General features: G+C 61.9%; 1 protein-coding gene across 1 annotated transcript in view; it reads right to left on the bottom strand.

Moving 5' to 3' along the window:
* Nucleotides 1-1,470: 1,470 nt before the first annotated feature.
* The window catches only part of COL22A1 (collagen type XXII alpha 1 chain), a gene marked incomplete at both ends in the record, with an annotated part of 114,080 nt that continues 99,843 nt past the window's right edge, over nt 1,471-15,707 (bottom strand). The window contains 10 exons of the mRNA XM_079796295.1: nt 1,471-1,658; nt 3,444-3,521; nt 5,523-5,705; nt 6,083-6,149; nt 6,690-6,869; nt 9,125-9,169; nt 10,717-10,752; nt 12,171-12,242; nt 13,186-13,239; nt 15,615-15,668. Of these exons, the coding sequence (XP_079652421.1) occupies nt 1,471-1,658; nt 3,444-3,521; nt 5,523-5,705; nt 6,083-6,149; nt 6,690-6,869; nt 9,125-9,169; nt 10,717-10,752; nt 12,171-12,242; nt 13,186-13,239; nt 15,615-15,668 (957 nt within the window). The remainder of the gene's footprint in view (nt 1,659-3,443; nt 3,522-5,522; nt 5,706-6,082; nt 6,150-6,689; nt 6,870-9,124; nt 9,170-10,716; nt 10,753-12,170; nt 12,243-13,185; nt 13,240-15,614; nt 15,669-15,707) is intronic.

The following is a 15,707-nucleotide window of genomic DNA, read 5'->3' as shown; positions in this document are numbered from 1 at the left end:
GCACCTGGCGCCATGTCTGCTGAGCTTAAAGGAGGGAGCATCCATCTGGGAATAGACACCGGTCCTCAGCCCCGTCTCTGTCCGTCCTTGTTCGCTCCGCCCCCTGGAGAAGGAGGCAGCACTGAGTGACAGCCGGCCAGGAAAACCTCCCCTTCTCCATTCTCCCCGCCCGCCGGGACCACAGGGACCTGGGGAAGGAGACCAAGGTGAGGCCGGCCAGATGCCTCACAAATGTCTCCCTAGCAACAGCCTGGCCTGCGACACGAGGGGTCTGGGTTACTAAGCAGCCCAAGGTCAGCTGTCAGCAGGGTGCAGCCTCCTGGCAGGTGCGCCTCCCAGAGCAGGGCCCACCTCGTCCTCACCGTCCTGACCTGAGACCTCAGGGTGAGGGGAGGGGAGCTGTGACCCGCCCTCCTGGGGAGCAGCAGCTGTGGGAGCGGGCGGGTCTGTGCAGGTCCTGCTTTGTTTGATGAGCGTTTTTAGGTCTCAGATGCCTGATGACAGAAACCCCACCTTCTCTCCTTTCCACAGGAACCTGAGACGGACATGGGGGTCAGAAAGGAATCGTCACGGGGACCGAGGAACAGGAAATCAGATTTATTGAGCACCTGTGCGGGCCAGCGTGTCACGCACACACTCACGCACACACACACACCCAGGCCGGTTCAGGGGTGACGGGGGTACACACATCCCAGCTCCGGCAGCACCTGCCCACCTGCCCCCTCGAGAGAGCCTGGAGTGGCCGCCGCCTGCCTTCCAGTGCAGGTCAGTGAAGTCAGGACAGAGCTTGCACGGACAGGTCCTTCCGTGGCTGAGATGCCAAATCCGCATCGAAGGGCAGGGCCTGCTCCCCCCACACCGGCCTCCCCATCCGAGTCTAGACAGGATCCCGCGAGCCACTGCGGACCCCGCGGCACTGCCGTGCAGAGGCCTGGAACCGCGAGGGGGGTGCTCGCCCCCGCCGGACCCCCGCTCTCTGCACCCCCATCACAGCTGCAAACTCGTTCCTCCCGCTTCACTGTCCCCCCTGGGAAGGTTCCTGGCGCCCTCCGCTCGCGGGAGAGAAGCTCTGACTCATTCTTCTCCAGTTCCCTTCTGGGCGAAGAGGGGATGTTGGCCTGAGTCTGGCCGTTTCAGCACCAGAGTTCCTTCATGGGCAGCAGCCAGTCAGCGGCTGTCGGGACTACGACTCGATTCCTGCCCCCAAATCAAGTTTCCACTTCAGAGGAAAGGGAGCAAAACTTGGAAAGCATGAACAAATGCAATAATAATAATTAATAAAAATATTAATAATAATCTGACCGACCGCCAGCATCTGTTGGTTTTAGTAACACTGAGGTCTCTCGAGAAAATAAAACAAATGATGAAAGAAAAAAGCAGGTGGCCGAAATGTTTCAAGGTCTCCGACGTCCTCGGCTCTGAGTTCAAGTTTCAGAAATCCACCGCAGTCCCCGGGCCTTCCGGAATCATCTAGGGGCCCTTCACATTCCCCGGGCGGGCGGCAAGGCTGGCGAAGTAGGCGCACTGGGAGGGGTCGCACTGGCCGGGGGGGCCGGGCGGGCCCGGGGGGCCGGGGTGTCCGGCGGGTCCAGTCTCCCCCTGAGGGCCAGGGCCCCCAGGAAGCCCATCTTTGGCGTAGCCGGGCTGCCCGGGCTGACCTGGCCAAGGAGCAAAACAAACAGAAGGGGGTCAGGTTTCTCCGGAGCAAACAAGCCCTGTTCCCAGTGCTCCCACCGGACGAGCCGCCCTGGAGATGCCCTCAGAGAGCAGCGGGTCTGGGCACTGGGCACGGTGCCCTGAGGGACCGGGACGGGCTCGGTGGGCACCAGGGCGCAGGGCACCTAGCTGTGCAGGGGAAGCGCTGCCTGGACTGGACTAGGACAGTGATGGGTGCCACCGGAGAGGAGCAGACAGAGGCAGATGATGGCCAGGGACGGAACGTGTGCTCCATTCCGGGGCGAATGGGAAACCCGGCCTTTTGCGTTCTCACAGGCTCCTGGGAGGGCTTCTGACTGCGAGTGGGACACCCAGTCCTGTCATTAGCCATCAGCCCGATTCACCTGTCCCTACAGACACCTGGTGACACCCCATTCTCCAACACCCAGCTTGTCTGCAATTTCTAAGCTTTATCACGTGGGCAACGGCAGAGTGGGGCCACATCAGCCTATTCCGCAAACCACGGGCGAAGACGACGTAAACAGAATGTAAGCAACGGACAGACCAGAATGACCCAGAAAATAGGACCCGCTTCCCTGCCTCCACTTATTAAGCATCACGATACAATATATAATCAACCTGTCTCCCCTTTGCTTTGGCAACTGGGACGCTCGGTGCTAAGGGCTAGAGTTGACCTTAGCAATGAGATTCCTTCTCAAGTCTTAATAATCATGTTAGGAACTCTGAGTCCCCCGTAAACAAAATAAAGTAGATTCTTACCTTAAAAAGACCTTCAGACATTTCAGGAACACTAAAATTCATGAGGACTTTGGTGGCCGATATGTCACCTACAGCCCTGCCTTAGACCAGGTCCTGAGACCAGCAGCTTACTCATTCCTTCCGCTCAGAACTTCTAAAGACCAGTCTTACCCCAACCTCATCTGTCCAGTCAACTCCCCCTTCTTTATTTGGAATCGCCTTATTTAAAAATACTATTAACATTAAAGCTATTGAGAAGCAGGCAAGAAGTCAAAAATAAGTAGTTATAATGCATTTGTAGGTGTCTTCTCTGAGGAGAATAGCGATTGTGGCCACTTGAGGACGTTTAGACAATCAAGATACACACACACACACACACACACACACACACTCACACACACACTAAAATTAAAATGACCTCTGGGCTTAATATTCAGAAGCAACCTCGGGTCACCATATGAACTAGAATCAAACCTAGAAAGCTCAGTGCACAGAGCTCGGTAGCCACGAGTGTCACGCCTTCCACTGCCTGCCTGCACCCCGCACCGGGAACTGCCGCATTCCCACGGAGCCGCGGGGTGGGAGGTGGACTTGCCCGGTCCCAGGAACAGGCCAGCCTAGGACAAGCAGCACCAGTGGCCAGCATCCCCCCAGATATGCTGAGACGTAAGGATGGGGTGCAGAGGGAAAGAATCAAGGCTCCATGTTCAAGGGTATTTGGGAAACACCAACTGAAAGTGCGTTTTTATGCAAGTTCCTCAGCACACGTAAGAAGCCGGCGTGCGCTGGGGACGGCGAGAAGGGGCACGCGGCTCCCAGCACGGCCCAGCTTATTTCACCCCAAGCCAAGGGCCCAGGGACGTCCCACCGTTGTCCTAGCAAGTCCAGAAGCGGGCATTTCAGATGGGACAGAAAATCAGTGTCCGGTGACCTTGTAGTTAAAGGTCACCCTTTCTCCCCAGCCTTCCCCGCAGGGACCCGCCACCATGGACGCTGTCCCCACCAGAGGCCCCAGATGCCATGCCCACCTGGGATTCCGGGGGGGCCCATCTCGCCTCGGAGGCCGACACCTGGCGTTCCTGGGTCACCTTTGGCTCCTCGCTCACCTGTGAGGGGAACACACACCTTCAGAGGCAGAGACAGACCATGGCGAGCGCAGAGAAGGGTCCCCCATGTAGGGGGGGGGGGCGACCTCAGGGACCTGACCACCCACAGCTGGGCCCTAATTCCTGTTCACACACTCTCCACACTCACCTTCATATACACGCATTCGGAGATATACATGGGTGCACACACAACCGACACTCCCTCCTAAATGCATGCTCAAGTCACACATTTACACGGTGACCCCAGCACGTCACTACCTGTCACATGCACACACGGACACATACACACATCAGGAAATAGGTACATACTCATACACACATGGAGACTCACGCAAACGCAGGCAACCACATGCACACACTCACACACACTCTCCGTAGACGCACGCGTCCGCGCAGCCACTCGCGCAGGCCTACACTGCACGTCCTCAGAGCCTTTGCCGGAGCCTCCGAGAGGGAACAAAGCCAGCCTCCCAGGGCCTGTGGCACGTGCATAAGACACAGCCCCCCCTCCCCCTCCTGAGAAGCTGGGAAGCTGCTGAGCGGAAGGAGCGGCGCGGCACGGACAGCACGCGGATCCAAAGCGGAGGGGTCAGCACCACAGAGGGTCAGGAGACCGGTCCGCCCCCCGCGGATATGTGAGACGCGTCTGAGTTAGCACTGTACAGACTGATGAAGCTGCCCCCCTTCATTTCCTTCTCATCGTTCACCTTCTTATGTCGTTTCTACAGTACCCCCTGCTGGTGACGTGTTTCTTTAGTAATCCCATGGGAAGCGAGCTAGTCCGGGGAGGGTGAGGCCAGTCTCTCCCGATGGAACTGCTACCTCTGCTCAGTCTGCCTCCCAGTCTGATGTTTTCCTACGTTTTACGTTTTCCAATGGACACTTACTTCATGCATTTTGTTTTATGAACCAAAAGAGATGGGATTTGGACACAAATGTAACAGAAAGCCTTTTCCGGAGGGGGAACGTTACAGGGAATGAATGAATGAATGAATGAATGAATGACTAGAAGGAAAGAGGCCGTGGGAGGGGAAGAGGCTAGGAGCATCCACTGCCCTAAGCGCAAGTCACAAAGTGGCAGCTGAAATCACGCCCCACACGGTGTCCCCGCTCCATTATTCTTCCCAGGGGGAGGAGCCAGTTATCAGGTTGGCGAGTTTGGTTTCGGTCCTTCCTCTCGCTCTCCCGCATCTGCCTGCCTGCAGGGCTGTCTGCCTGCCTGCAGGGCTGTCTGCCTGCCTGCAGGGCTGTCTGTCTGCCTTCGGGGCTGTCTGCCTGCCTGGAGGGCTGTCTGTCTGCCTGCAGGGCTGTCTGTCTGCCTGCAAAGCTGTCTGCCTGCCTGCCTGCAGGGCTGTCTGTCTGCCTGCAGGGCTGTCTGTCTGCCTGCCTGCAGGGCTGTCTGTCTGCCTGCCTGCAGGGCTGTCTGTCTGCCTGCCTGCAGGGCTGTCTGTCTGCCTGCCTGCAGGGCTGTCTGTCTGCCTGCGGAGCGAGCGCCTCCTCGCTGGTTGCCCCCTAGGCTACATTGCAGGTGAGACCTGCTGCCCAGAGCGCCAGGCCCAGGGAAGGCCTGGGGCCCGAGAGCGGGCGGGTCTGCCGCCGTTTTAGCTGCAGCTCCAGCCACTTTATTCAGCGGCAAAGCTGGCGTTTGGTGGCCATCTGCCTGCAGGTTCCATCTCTCGATCCTCAGTCAGTTCTGCTCTCACAGGGCAGGGGGCGTTTCATTGAGCCCGACACCGGAGCGGGGGAGACGCAGGAGGACAAGGCAGGGGAAGGCAGTGGGTTCAGTCCTCCTGGCAGGAGCAGAATTTTGCAAAACTGTCAGCTCCGCAAACCGTTTATCCTCTGGGAAAAGTACACGGTGCCAACGTGCCGGCTGCCACGCCGCAATGAGGATGGCATACATCACGCCTCAGTGGTGCGGGCGCCTCCCCGAGGTCCTTCTCTGCCTTGTGGATGCTTGGAAGCACATCCCCTCCCATCCCCGCCCCGGTCCTCACTCACCTTTGGGACCAACTGGTCCGGACGGTCCTTCCAGACCCCCCTGCCCGGGCCGTCCCGGCTCCCCCATGGGGCCTGCTCGGCCTGGAAGCCCGTCTTTCCCGGGGGGCCCCGGGGGCCCAGGTCTGCCTGGAGACGTCTTCACGTGCGCCGGGGGCATCTGGGCCATGAGGTAGGCGAGTTTGGCTGCGGAGGGTGAAAACAGAGGTTTCGTGAAGGAGGGATGACCGACAGGACAGCATGGCGACCCGCTGCAAGGCTTGGGGACTGACGCACGGAAAGGGCATGGTCACGGCAGAACCGGCTCTGCAGGTGGTGAGCTGCCCGTGCGAGAGGCAACCAAGCAGAGGCACATCGAGCCTCACTCGCGGGAGCTCTGGAGAGGGGTCCGTGCCGGGGAGCTGGCCAGAGCCTGCCAGGCGGCCTCAACCTGGATGGCTCCGGGAGCCGCTCTCCGCAGCCTTTCCACGCGAGGCTGCCAAGTGCTGAGGGACAGACGACGGGCGGCTCCCCGCTGTCGAGCCCCGCCCGCACCTGCGTGCCGCGGGAAAGGCGGGACTCACTCTCCAGCTGCTTCCCGACTTCCTCCTGGATGAGCCGCCGCAGGGTGTCCAGGGAGGGAGACTCGCCCTGGGAGGGAGGGAGGGAGGGAGGTTATTCATCTCCCCGGGAACTCCTGCTCTGAGACCCCGACAGGAACCACACGCTCCACGTCTGCCTGGCCCGGTCCTTCCCACATCCGGACTCCCTCCCCTCTCCTCGTCGCGCCCGCAGAGTCGTCCCGTTTCCTATGTGGCCTGGACTCGGTGCGCTGGCCCGCCTGCTCCTTCCTGCACCAACCCGGGGGCCTGGCCCCGGATCTCCCCCTGGCGAGGTCCTGCCCGCCCCCAGGACCAGCCCGCAGCCCCGCCCGCCTGCATGGACTGGAGTCGCATGTCCTCTGGCTCTGACCCCCCCACCCGTCACCCCAGCCCCCCACAGGTGACCGCACAGCCTTGGAGTGGGGCTCTCAGAGGAGCAGAGTGCGGCCCAGGCGTGGGACACTGAAGCATCTCTGAGGACAGTCCTCATGCCACATGGGGTACACCCCTGCCTCGCTGAAGGCCACACCCTCCCTGGCCCCCCTCGGCCCCGAGGAGCCCGCGTTTGTGGCACCAGCAGCAGCCTTACCCTCAGGCCCGGGAATCCTGGCTGGCCCGGAGGCCCCGGGGGCCCGGCCGGCCCGCCCTCCCCAGGAGGGCCTTGGGGGCCCATCAGGCCCGTGTGGCCTTTGTGGCCCGGGATGCCCGGGTCCCCCGGCTGGCCCTTCCCACCAGGAGCTCCTTTGTCACCCTTGATGCCGGGATCTCCCTAGAGGGGGAAAGAAGGGTCAGCAAGCAAAGAACTGGAGGCGCCCTGGGGCAGGGGACCCCGATCCTCTGGCTCCCGGAGAGGAGGCCTCCGTCCTGGCCCAGGTGAGTACATGGAGCCCAGGGGGACACGGCCACCCGCCATGGTCACGCAGGTGGTCTGCAGGGGACAGGGCGCGAACTCTGATTTCCAAACCCCAGTCCAGGGCCCCCTCCGTCTGCCCACCTCTGAGACTGAGCGCCCAGCTGCCAGCCCGCTTCCGGCCTGGCGTCCTCCGTCCGCTGCAGGGACACTGGCACCATGGACAGAGGTGCCTCACACGTAGGTAACCTCCCGCTCCCTCCTCCCAGCTCTCGTGGGACCCGAGCATGATGCTGCCTGGACCCTGCTCTCCCCACTGTGGACCCCGAGTCTGAGGTCCTGGATCAGGAATTGGAAACCATGGCAACCAGGGGGCGGCCCAGTCCGCCACCCCTGTGTGCTACTGTGCGGCTGACCAGCAGGACTCAGCGATGATCAAGGGTCTGAAAACATGGTGGTCACATGATCGGCCTCGAGGTCAGCAGGCCCCACGGCGGGGCGGCGGCAGAGGGAGGGAGAAATGGGGGGGAAGACCAGAAACAGGTGGCAACTGGGAAGGGGGCCTGGCGTGGACGTGCCCGGAGCCGCGGCAAAGGCAGGCGGGTAGTCAGCCACGTCACCGCGGATCCGTCCCCATGAAGATCCAAAGAAACAGCACAGCGCGGGCGTCTGGGCTATTCCGGGCATGACGCGGGGAGCACGCCGGTGGACCGCACACCCACCCGGGTCCTGTGCACGGACGGGCGGGACGGACCCTGGGGAGGGGCCCCTTCTTTCACTGCGTCCGCTTTTTGCAATTGGCACTGTCTACGTGTCTGTATGACTTCACCAACGAAAAAAGAGCAGTGAATTAGACATGAACTTCGCCAGATCTGAGGGGTCACGCCATGTCTCGGGTGTGATCACGTCACAGGGACCGTCCTCATCGGGATCGTAGCCCAGGCCCCGGGGCACGGGGTGCCGAGGCGCCTCCCCTCGGGGCCCAGCGTGTCCTATCCATCCCGCCCAGCACCCGCTGCGGGCAGAGGCCTGGTCCCGTTCCCGGCTCCCGGAGCGCAGGGCGAGTGCCTGCCACTTCCTGGCAGAGCTCCACCAAACCACTTAACGTGGGCCGAGCTCGGCGTACTGATTGGGCCTAGAGAAGATTCATGTTTGGGGGCTGCGTGCCCCGGCTCCCACCCAAACCTCAAACCATCCCCGCAGCAAGAGCTCCCGGGCACCTGCATGACACTGGCCAGGGGTGGGGGGACCCCTCAATACCGTCTCATCCTCAGAACCACGACCACAGGGCAGAGGCCGGGAGGGGGCACCAGAGGCGGCAGAGGCTTCCCCTTGCCCCCCCGACTTGGAAGGAAACCAAGGTAAACGCTTCGCAGGACGAGGAAAACACGCCTGGGACGGGGGGCGGGGGGTGGGGAGGGGGGGCGGCGACACCGTGTGGTGCGACAGTGTGACAGGTGACCACGCGGAGGCTCGTGGGCACACACGGTGTTTAACCCGCCGAAGGCAGGGACGCTGCCACAGTGTGAGAATGCCCCTCCCCCGCTGGTGGTGCTAAAAAAAATAAAAAATAAATGACTTCCCTCTGTGGTTCTTTCTGGAGAAATGAAATGGAAGGGAAGGCTTTCTGAGCGTAATGCCAAGCAGTTCGTTATGGAGAAACCTGTTCCCTTGTCACCCCGGGTGACGAGCTGGCTCTGGGCGCCCAGCGCGGAGCACACAGGCGTGCCCGGGGAGGGGGAGCTGTCCCGGTCTCTCACTCCCTCGACATTTGTAATCGCAACGACGCCACTTCTTCAAATAACAACCAAAAAAGGGGGACCGTTGGCCAGCATGGCTCAGTGGTTGAGCATCGACCTATGAGCCAGGAGGTCACGGTTCAATTCCGGTCAGGGCACAGGCCTGGGTTGCGGGCTCGATCCCCAGTGTGGGGTGTGCAGGGGGCAGCCGAGCCACGATTCTCTCATCATTGACGTTTCTCTCTCCCCCTCTCCCTTCCTCTCTGACATCAGTAAGAAATGATGGAAAAGGGGGTGGGGGACCGACAACAAGGTGGGGGCAGGGCTCATCTCCGAACGGCGGGTGCAGGCGGCAGCTCTCCGGGCGGCCTGCACGAGGTGTCGGGACAGTCCGGCCCCTGAAGCGTCACCTGCAGGAGGCACGCCCCCACTCACCCTCTCTCCTCTGGGTCCGGCTGCTCCAGGCTTCCCGGGGTCGCCCTGCAATGACACCCAAGGCCGACGGCCCCTCACCAGGCGGTCCCTCTGCGCGGGCACCTCCGTCTCTTGGTGCGTCTACCCGACCCGTGTGCCGAGGACCAGGGTCTCCAGACTCCTTCCTCCGAGAACCCCGCTTTGTGCGGACCCTGCAGGCCTGCGTCCCCTCCGCCCCTGGCCTCCTCCCGCCCAGGCCCACCCTGGACTGTGGCACCAGCTCACGCTCGGCCCCCTTCCCCATCCTCCCCCCCTTTTCCAGGACTGTCCTCGTCAGGATCGGAGTCTCCCTCCTCGGCCCCCTGGGCCCTGCCTGGTGGGTCTTCAGTGCTCTCAGCCCAAGGGCCCTGGCTGGTTCCACGGCCTCCCACCGCAGTGGTGACTCTGCGACTCCCGATGAGGAGCGTGCACCCTGCTGTCCAGCGGCCACGGCCAGCCACCTCCCTTCCCCCTCCCCTCCACACTCCCCGGCTGCTATGGACGCATGTTCGTGTCCCGATTCATACGGGGTGGTATTAGGGGTGTGAGGGGTGTCTTTGGGGGTGATTAGGTTTGGACAAGGTCATGAAGGAGGGCCCCCATAATGGGGTTAGGAAGAGTGGGCCTGGGGACTCAGTGGCCGGCTAGCGCCATGAGGGAGGGAAGAAACCAGTCGGCCAGAACCTTGACCTTGGACCTCCCTGGTCCCCAGAGCTTTGAGAAATACATGTCTGTTGTCTCGGCCACCAAGTCTCTGTCCATTTCATAGCAACCAAAATCAACCCGCCCTGAAGCAATTTCACAGGACCCCATGCCTCTATCCGGAGGTGGGAATGGGGGGCACAGTGCGGCCGGGCAGCAGAGGACAGGGCTCCCCCTGGGAAGGGGGGTGGGTCAGGCTGGGGAGACCTGGGTGCCTGCTCAGAGCCTAGACGTTGACCGAGAGGCACAGGGAGGAGGGAGGGCGGCTGTGACGGCAGCCACGGGCAGAGAGCAGGAGGCAACGGGGGTCAATGGGTGAGTGAATGATATGCCCGGTGAGCAAAGCATGGCCGGGGCGGGGCACCCACCTCCCGGTACGGAGCCCGCCCACCCGGCTCCTCCGGTGAAGAAAGTGACCCGAAGGCGCAGAGGGAGCAGTCTTCATTCCAAAGGCAGGGTCCCTGCCCGGCCGGCGGGGCTCAGGGGCTGAGCATCAGCCTATGAACCAGGAGGTCACGGTTCGATTCCCGGGCAGGGCACATGTCCGAGTTGCAGGCTTGATCCCAGTGTGGGTCGTGCAGGGGGCAGCTGATCCATGATTCTCTCATCATTGATGTTTCTCTCTCTCTCTCCCCCTTCCTCTCTGAAATCAATAAAAATACTTTTTAAAAAAAAGATGGTACCCCTGGACCGGCTATGGAATTGGTGGGGCCCTTGCAAATTTAAAATCTGGACCCCGTTCAGAAAGCAGTGAGCAAGTGTAGAGCTCGGCCACGTCCAGGGCCCGGGGGACTCCCTGTGTCCCCCCCTTGGAGCTGGCCCGCATCTGCATGGGAAAGGGCCACCAGGGAGGGGGGAGGGGTGACACTTGCCTCCTTGCCTGGGGCTCCCTTCTCTCCGGGCTCGCCCTGTGAGACAGAACACGACACGGTGAGCTCGGCGGCTGCACATCACACATAACGGACCGTCTTCAAAACACAATCCGCCCCAGCCACGTTCCAGCAAAGACATCGACGGACCAGGGGCCTGGCCAGGGATACGCTCCAGGTGGAGGGAGCCTCGGGTCCGGCCTCCTCGGCAGGGGGACGGCTGTGCCGCCACCCAGAGGGCCCCGGGGCATCAGCTGCGACAGCGAGACCTCCCGGAGAAGCAGGCTCGGGGTGAAATGAGGCACCAAGAAGACACTGGGCTCTGGCGTCAGCCTCCCAAGTTCAAGTCCTGACTCCTCCGTTTGCTGGCTCTGCGGCCTTGGACAGCCTCCTCACAACTCCCTAAAGCCTTTTGTGCCTCAGTTTCTTCATCTGTGAAATGGGACCCGCTGCTGTCCCTGCTTCATAGGTGGCCACGAGGTTGAATGTGTCGGTACCTGGAATGCCCCTGGAACTAGCAAGGAGGGGCTAATACTTGATCGGCTGTCACCCTAAGGGGTCTACAGCAAGGAGTCTAGGAGAGGAGGGGGCGCCCGGCTGCTTCAGGGCAGCCAGATCAGTGACAGGCGTGGAGAAGGAGGCGTGTCCAGTGAACGAACAGGCCCCAGTGAACACCAGTGCACAGAGCCGTCGTGGGCTGGGGCTAGCAGGCAGCAAAGGGCGAAGGGAGGTCACAGCTCGAGTGGCTGGGCAGGGCTGGCAGCGGGGCACCTCGGGGGCCAGGAATGAACTGGAGGGGGGTGACAGGAGCAGGGTGAGCTCTCCACGCAGCACGCTCCACACGACCCTCATTCACAGGTCAGGAGCCAGGGCGTGGCCGTGGCTCACAGAAGGCGGGGGGAGGGGGGCGCGGAGCGGGGCTTGCCGAGACCTGGCAGCCATCACCCCCGGCTCCTCTGCGTCAGGCGGTCAAGTCAGGAGACCGGGACGCAGGGCGGGCTGGAGCGCCAGCTGACCAGGTGACCTTGACCCTACCTGCAAGCTCTGACCCTACAGCCCAAACATGTCATCTGCAACGCGATGCCTCAGGGACCGTGAAGTTCTGAGGCCATGACCCCCACCCCAACCCCCACCCCGCCATGCCCACTGCGTAAAACAGTTTGTGTGTACGGAGCTCCCCAGGGGCTGGGCACCCCGCCAATCGCTCACATAAACCAGCTCCCACTCCCAGAGTCAGGAGCCGTGCCCCCTCTGAATAAGGGGGTTCGGGCCTCACGATTAGGGAGCAGGGGGTGAGCCCCCCCACACATAGGTGTGACCCAATGCATGAGGCACCCTGGACCGCACACCAGGTCGCTGTAACCCAGCAGGTGGACCTGAGGACACGGGGGGCCGAAGGACACGTGAACTGTACCCCTAGAGGCAGGCGTCTCGGCCCCCTCGGGTGCTCTGCTTACCGGAGGCCCCCGGGGACCCAGGAAGCCAGGGAGTCCCGGGCTGCCGCTGTCTCCTTTGCTTCCCTTCTGGCCCTGCGGAGGGAGAACCCGGTTAGTTCATCAAGGTCAAGGGCCAGCTGAGGCAGGTACCTCCTCTGTCGCAGGCCAGATCCCTGGCCCCCGTCAGGGTACGTGCGGGCAGCAACCAATCGATGTGTCTCTCTCACATCGATGTTTCTCTCTCTGTCTTTCCCCCTCCCTTCCAATCTCTCTTAAAAACAAAAAATCAATGGAGACTATATCCTCGGGTGAGGATTAACAACAAAATATACAAGAGACAGGGCTGGGAGGAGACGCACAGACAGGCTGACATCTCCGAGCCTAGAATCCATCAAAGACCCATCTTCCCCACCATGTCCCCCTCTAGCAGACCTGACCCCCGATCCCGGATCCTCTCTCCAGGGCCCGGGACTTTGCTGATGACTCATCCCACCCTCCTCCTACTCGGTACCCACCAATCCTTCTTGCCTCCCATCCCCCCTCCTAACCAGCAGGAGGACACCCTGGAGCTAACTCTATGAACGCCCATCCCTGCTGCTTGCCCTGCGCCTGAGCCCCGAGGCTCCCCGGGCTGAGCCCGGCTCTCCATCTTCTGAGCACAGCCAGCAGCCGCTGGGCCGTTTCATTACCCGTTTTCAGGAAAGTCTTTAATAGGTTTGTTCCTTTGGATGCCTGCGGTTGTCCACAGGGAGCCAACTGCATAATCGCATCTATTTAATTTCTTTATGTTTTCCATCACCATTTATCCTCTCTATTCCCTCTCCCCCCTCTCCTCGCCCCCCCCCCCCCCGCCCATGTATTTTAGACATTAAAGGACGCCTGCCTGCACCCTCTTGCCTCCGCCGCCTGCTCTGCCCTCGAACCCCATGCTTTCCCCTCGATGCTGCTGGGGATGGAGAGCAGACAATGTGGGACTGAGCCACACGCCCCTGCCGGAGCCTGCCCGACGCGTCACGCAGCCCAGGGCGATACTCACTGGGCTTCCTGCGGGGCCACGGTCCCCTGAAGTCCCGGGCGATCCACTCTTCCCCTGAGGGAGAAACAGGGAGACCGCTGCAGGGGCTCCGCCCCAAGTCACAGAGCGGTGATGGGGCAGGGAGTCCCGGGGGCGGGGCCTGCCTTCACACCAGGAGCTGCTCCACCAGCGCGGCCCCTGTCAATCACTCCTGACTCACAGGAGCTTCCAATAGGAGCTCGGAATGTCAAGTTCACAATATTGTAGAATTAAATGCGTCCAGGCCTACCCGGCGGCCAGCGCCCACAACCCCGCACAGTCACTGACCATGACCTCGTCCACCCGTGCATCCACGCGCCCTTCGCTCAGAGCCTCTCAAGGACAAACGGTCGCACACCAAACTGCGCACATCCCAGCCGCGCTGTTCCCAGCGGCTCAGGAGGCACGTCTGCCAGCTGGCCTCTCTGCACCCTCCCCCTCTGTAAGGGCGCCCTCATTCCCATCTAACGGAGGCGGATACTGAGACTCGGACGCATGGTTCGTGCAGGATCACCCGACGCCAGGACCCACTCCCGATCCCGAACCCACTAACGGGTGGGCGTTGTGGGCACGTCTGTGGTTTTGATAAAGACATTGAACCAGTGAGATCCCTGGTTACTCCCTGCGGGCACTCCCTGCGGGCACTCCCTATGTGCCAGGCTCCAGTGCCCCATCCACTGCTCACCACAGGCACACACAGAAACGCCAGGCCACCTGCCCGAAAGGGAAGTGAGCTGGGCCCAGGCGACCGGAGCCCGCCCCGTGCTGCCCGACAGCATTAGGACGCGCTGTCAGCAGGATCGTAACGAGGGCCTCCGCCTGGGCCTAGAAAGTGCACGTGTGTGCGGCCGGCGTGGCTCAGCGGCTGAGCATGTACCCATGAACCTATCAGGCACATGCCCAGGGGGTGGGCTCCATCCCCAGTGTGGGGCACGTGGGAGGCAGCCGATCAATGATTCTCTCTCATCATTGATGCTTCTCTCTCTCTCCCGCTTCCTCTCTGAAATCAATAAAAATAACACATTTTTAAAAAGTTGTCACATCGCTGTCGTTATCGCTGGCACAGGTGGGTAAACTGAGGCATGGGGCCTGTTGGGGTCACAGCCAGTCTGTGTGTGTGCCCACCTCCCCTCACCCCTCCAGAGAGGGCCGGCGGGCGCTCCTCCCTCCGCCCACCCACCGCCCATCTGTGTGGCTCTAAAAATACGCGCTCCGCTCAGCCCGGTGCCGACTGTAGCTCTGCCCCTCCTCCCTGTGGCCCTCGCCGTTTGCAGGGAGGGAGGCACCAAGACACACTGGCTCACGGCATCCACACGGCGGATGTGCACATGGTGGCTCTCGGCGGCACCTGCCACCTGCTCACTCGGGGCTGGCGGGACCGAGACCCGGCTCCCTCCTGGGGTGCAGGCCCCTGCTCAGGTCCCGCTTGTCATCGGGGATCCCCTCAGTGACCATGCCCCTCAGGGATGGCGGCCACAGCCCCTCCCCGTGGCTCTGAGCTCCAATCTCCCACCCCAGGACCCTCCTGCCAGGCGGTGGTTCTGAGGAGGAAATCTCGCAAACTGTGGCCCAGGAGATGCTGAAGTAAGCTCACCTTGAACCCAACTGCTGGAGCCCAGACCCTGGCTCCGCCCCTGAGTTGCTGTGTGGTCTCAGGCAAGTTACCTGACCTCTCTGTGCCTCCAGTTCTCATCTGTGAACGGGGACAGCAATGCACCTGCCTCCAGGGTCTGGGGAGGACTCAGTGAGTGAGTTACGTAGATGCCCGGGCAGCCCTGGCACCGGGCTCTGCCGATATCGTACACAGTCAGCGTCTGGTTCAAGGCGGTGAGAACCCGCTGGGGCTGGAGGAGCCGCCTCTGAGTCAGGGAAGCAGATGCTCCCGGCCGAGGCCGAGGCCGAGAGGAAAGCCTGGTCCTGGGGCGGGAGCCCGATGCCAGGGCAGAAGGGGCCGGGATGCCCCTGAGGGCCTAGCGGCTCCGGGGCCCGGCCTCCACCTTATCACACCCCCTCCTCCCTGCCTGTTCCCGTGTCCTATTCCCTAACTACTCCTGGGACACGGTAACATCACAGCTATACACGCGTGTGTCTGCTCTGTGTGCACACTGGTTAATATATGAAGGGTTTCTGGCACCGTAAGAACCAATGTGTGCCCCTTGGGGTGACAGCGCCCCCACTGGGAACGCGCACCCAGAGGGCCTGGGCCCTGCCCGACCAGGTGGCACCTTTTAAATTTCTGACTGTGGGTGGGTGGTTCCAGAAAAGAGTTGGGGTGTGGGCGGAATGCTGGGGGACTTAGGGCGGTCACCACGTTCTAACGGCTTTTACCAGCACGTGGGGCTACGGGGTAAACCACGGGTATCACCATGGTAACAGGCCCTGCAGACACAGGGGTCTCAAAGCACACTCACCGGTGGGCCCCTCGGTCCTTGGGGACCCTGCGGCCCCGCGGGTCCAGCGTCCCCCTGGAACAGAGAGAGGGGCGTTACCGCCGAGTCACGGCA

The sequence above is a fragment of the Cnephaeus nilssonii genome, assembly GCF_951640355.1.
Source record: "Cnephaeus nilssonii genome assembly, chromosome: 18".
NCBI lineage: Eukaryota > Metazoa > Chordata > Mammalia > Chiroptera > Vespertilionidae > Cnephaeus > Cnephaeus nilssonii.
This window is presented reverse-complemented; position numbering and strand designations above follow the sequence as displayed.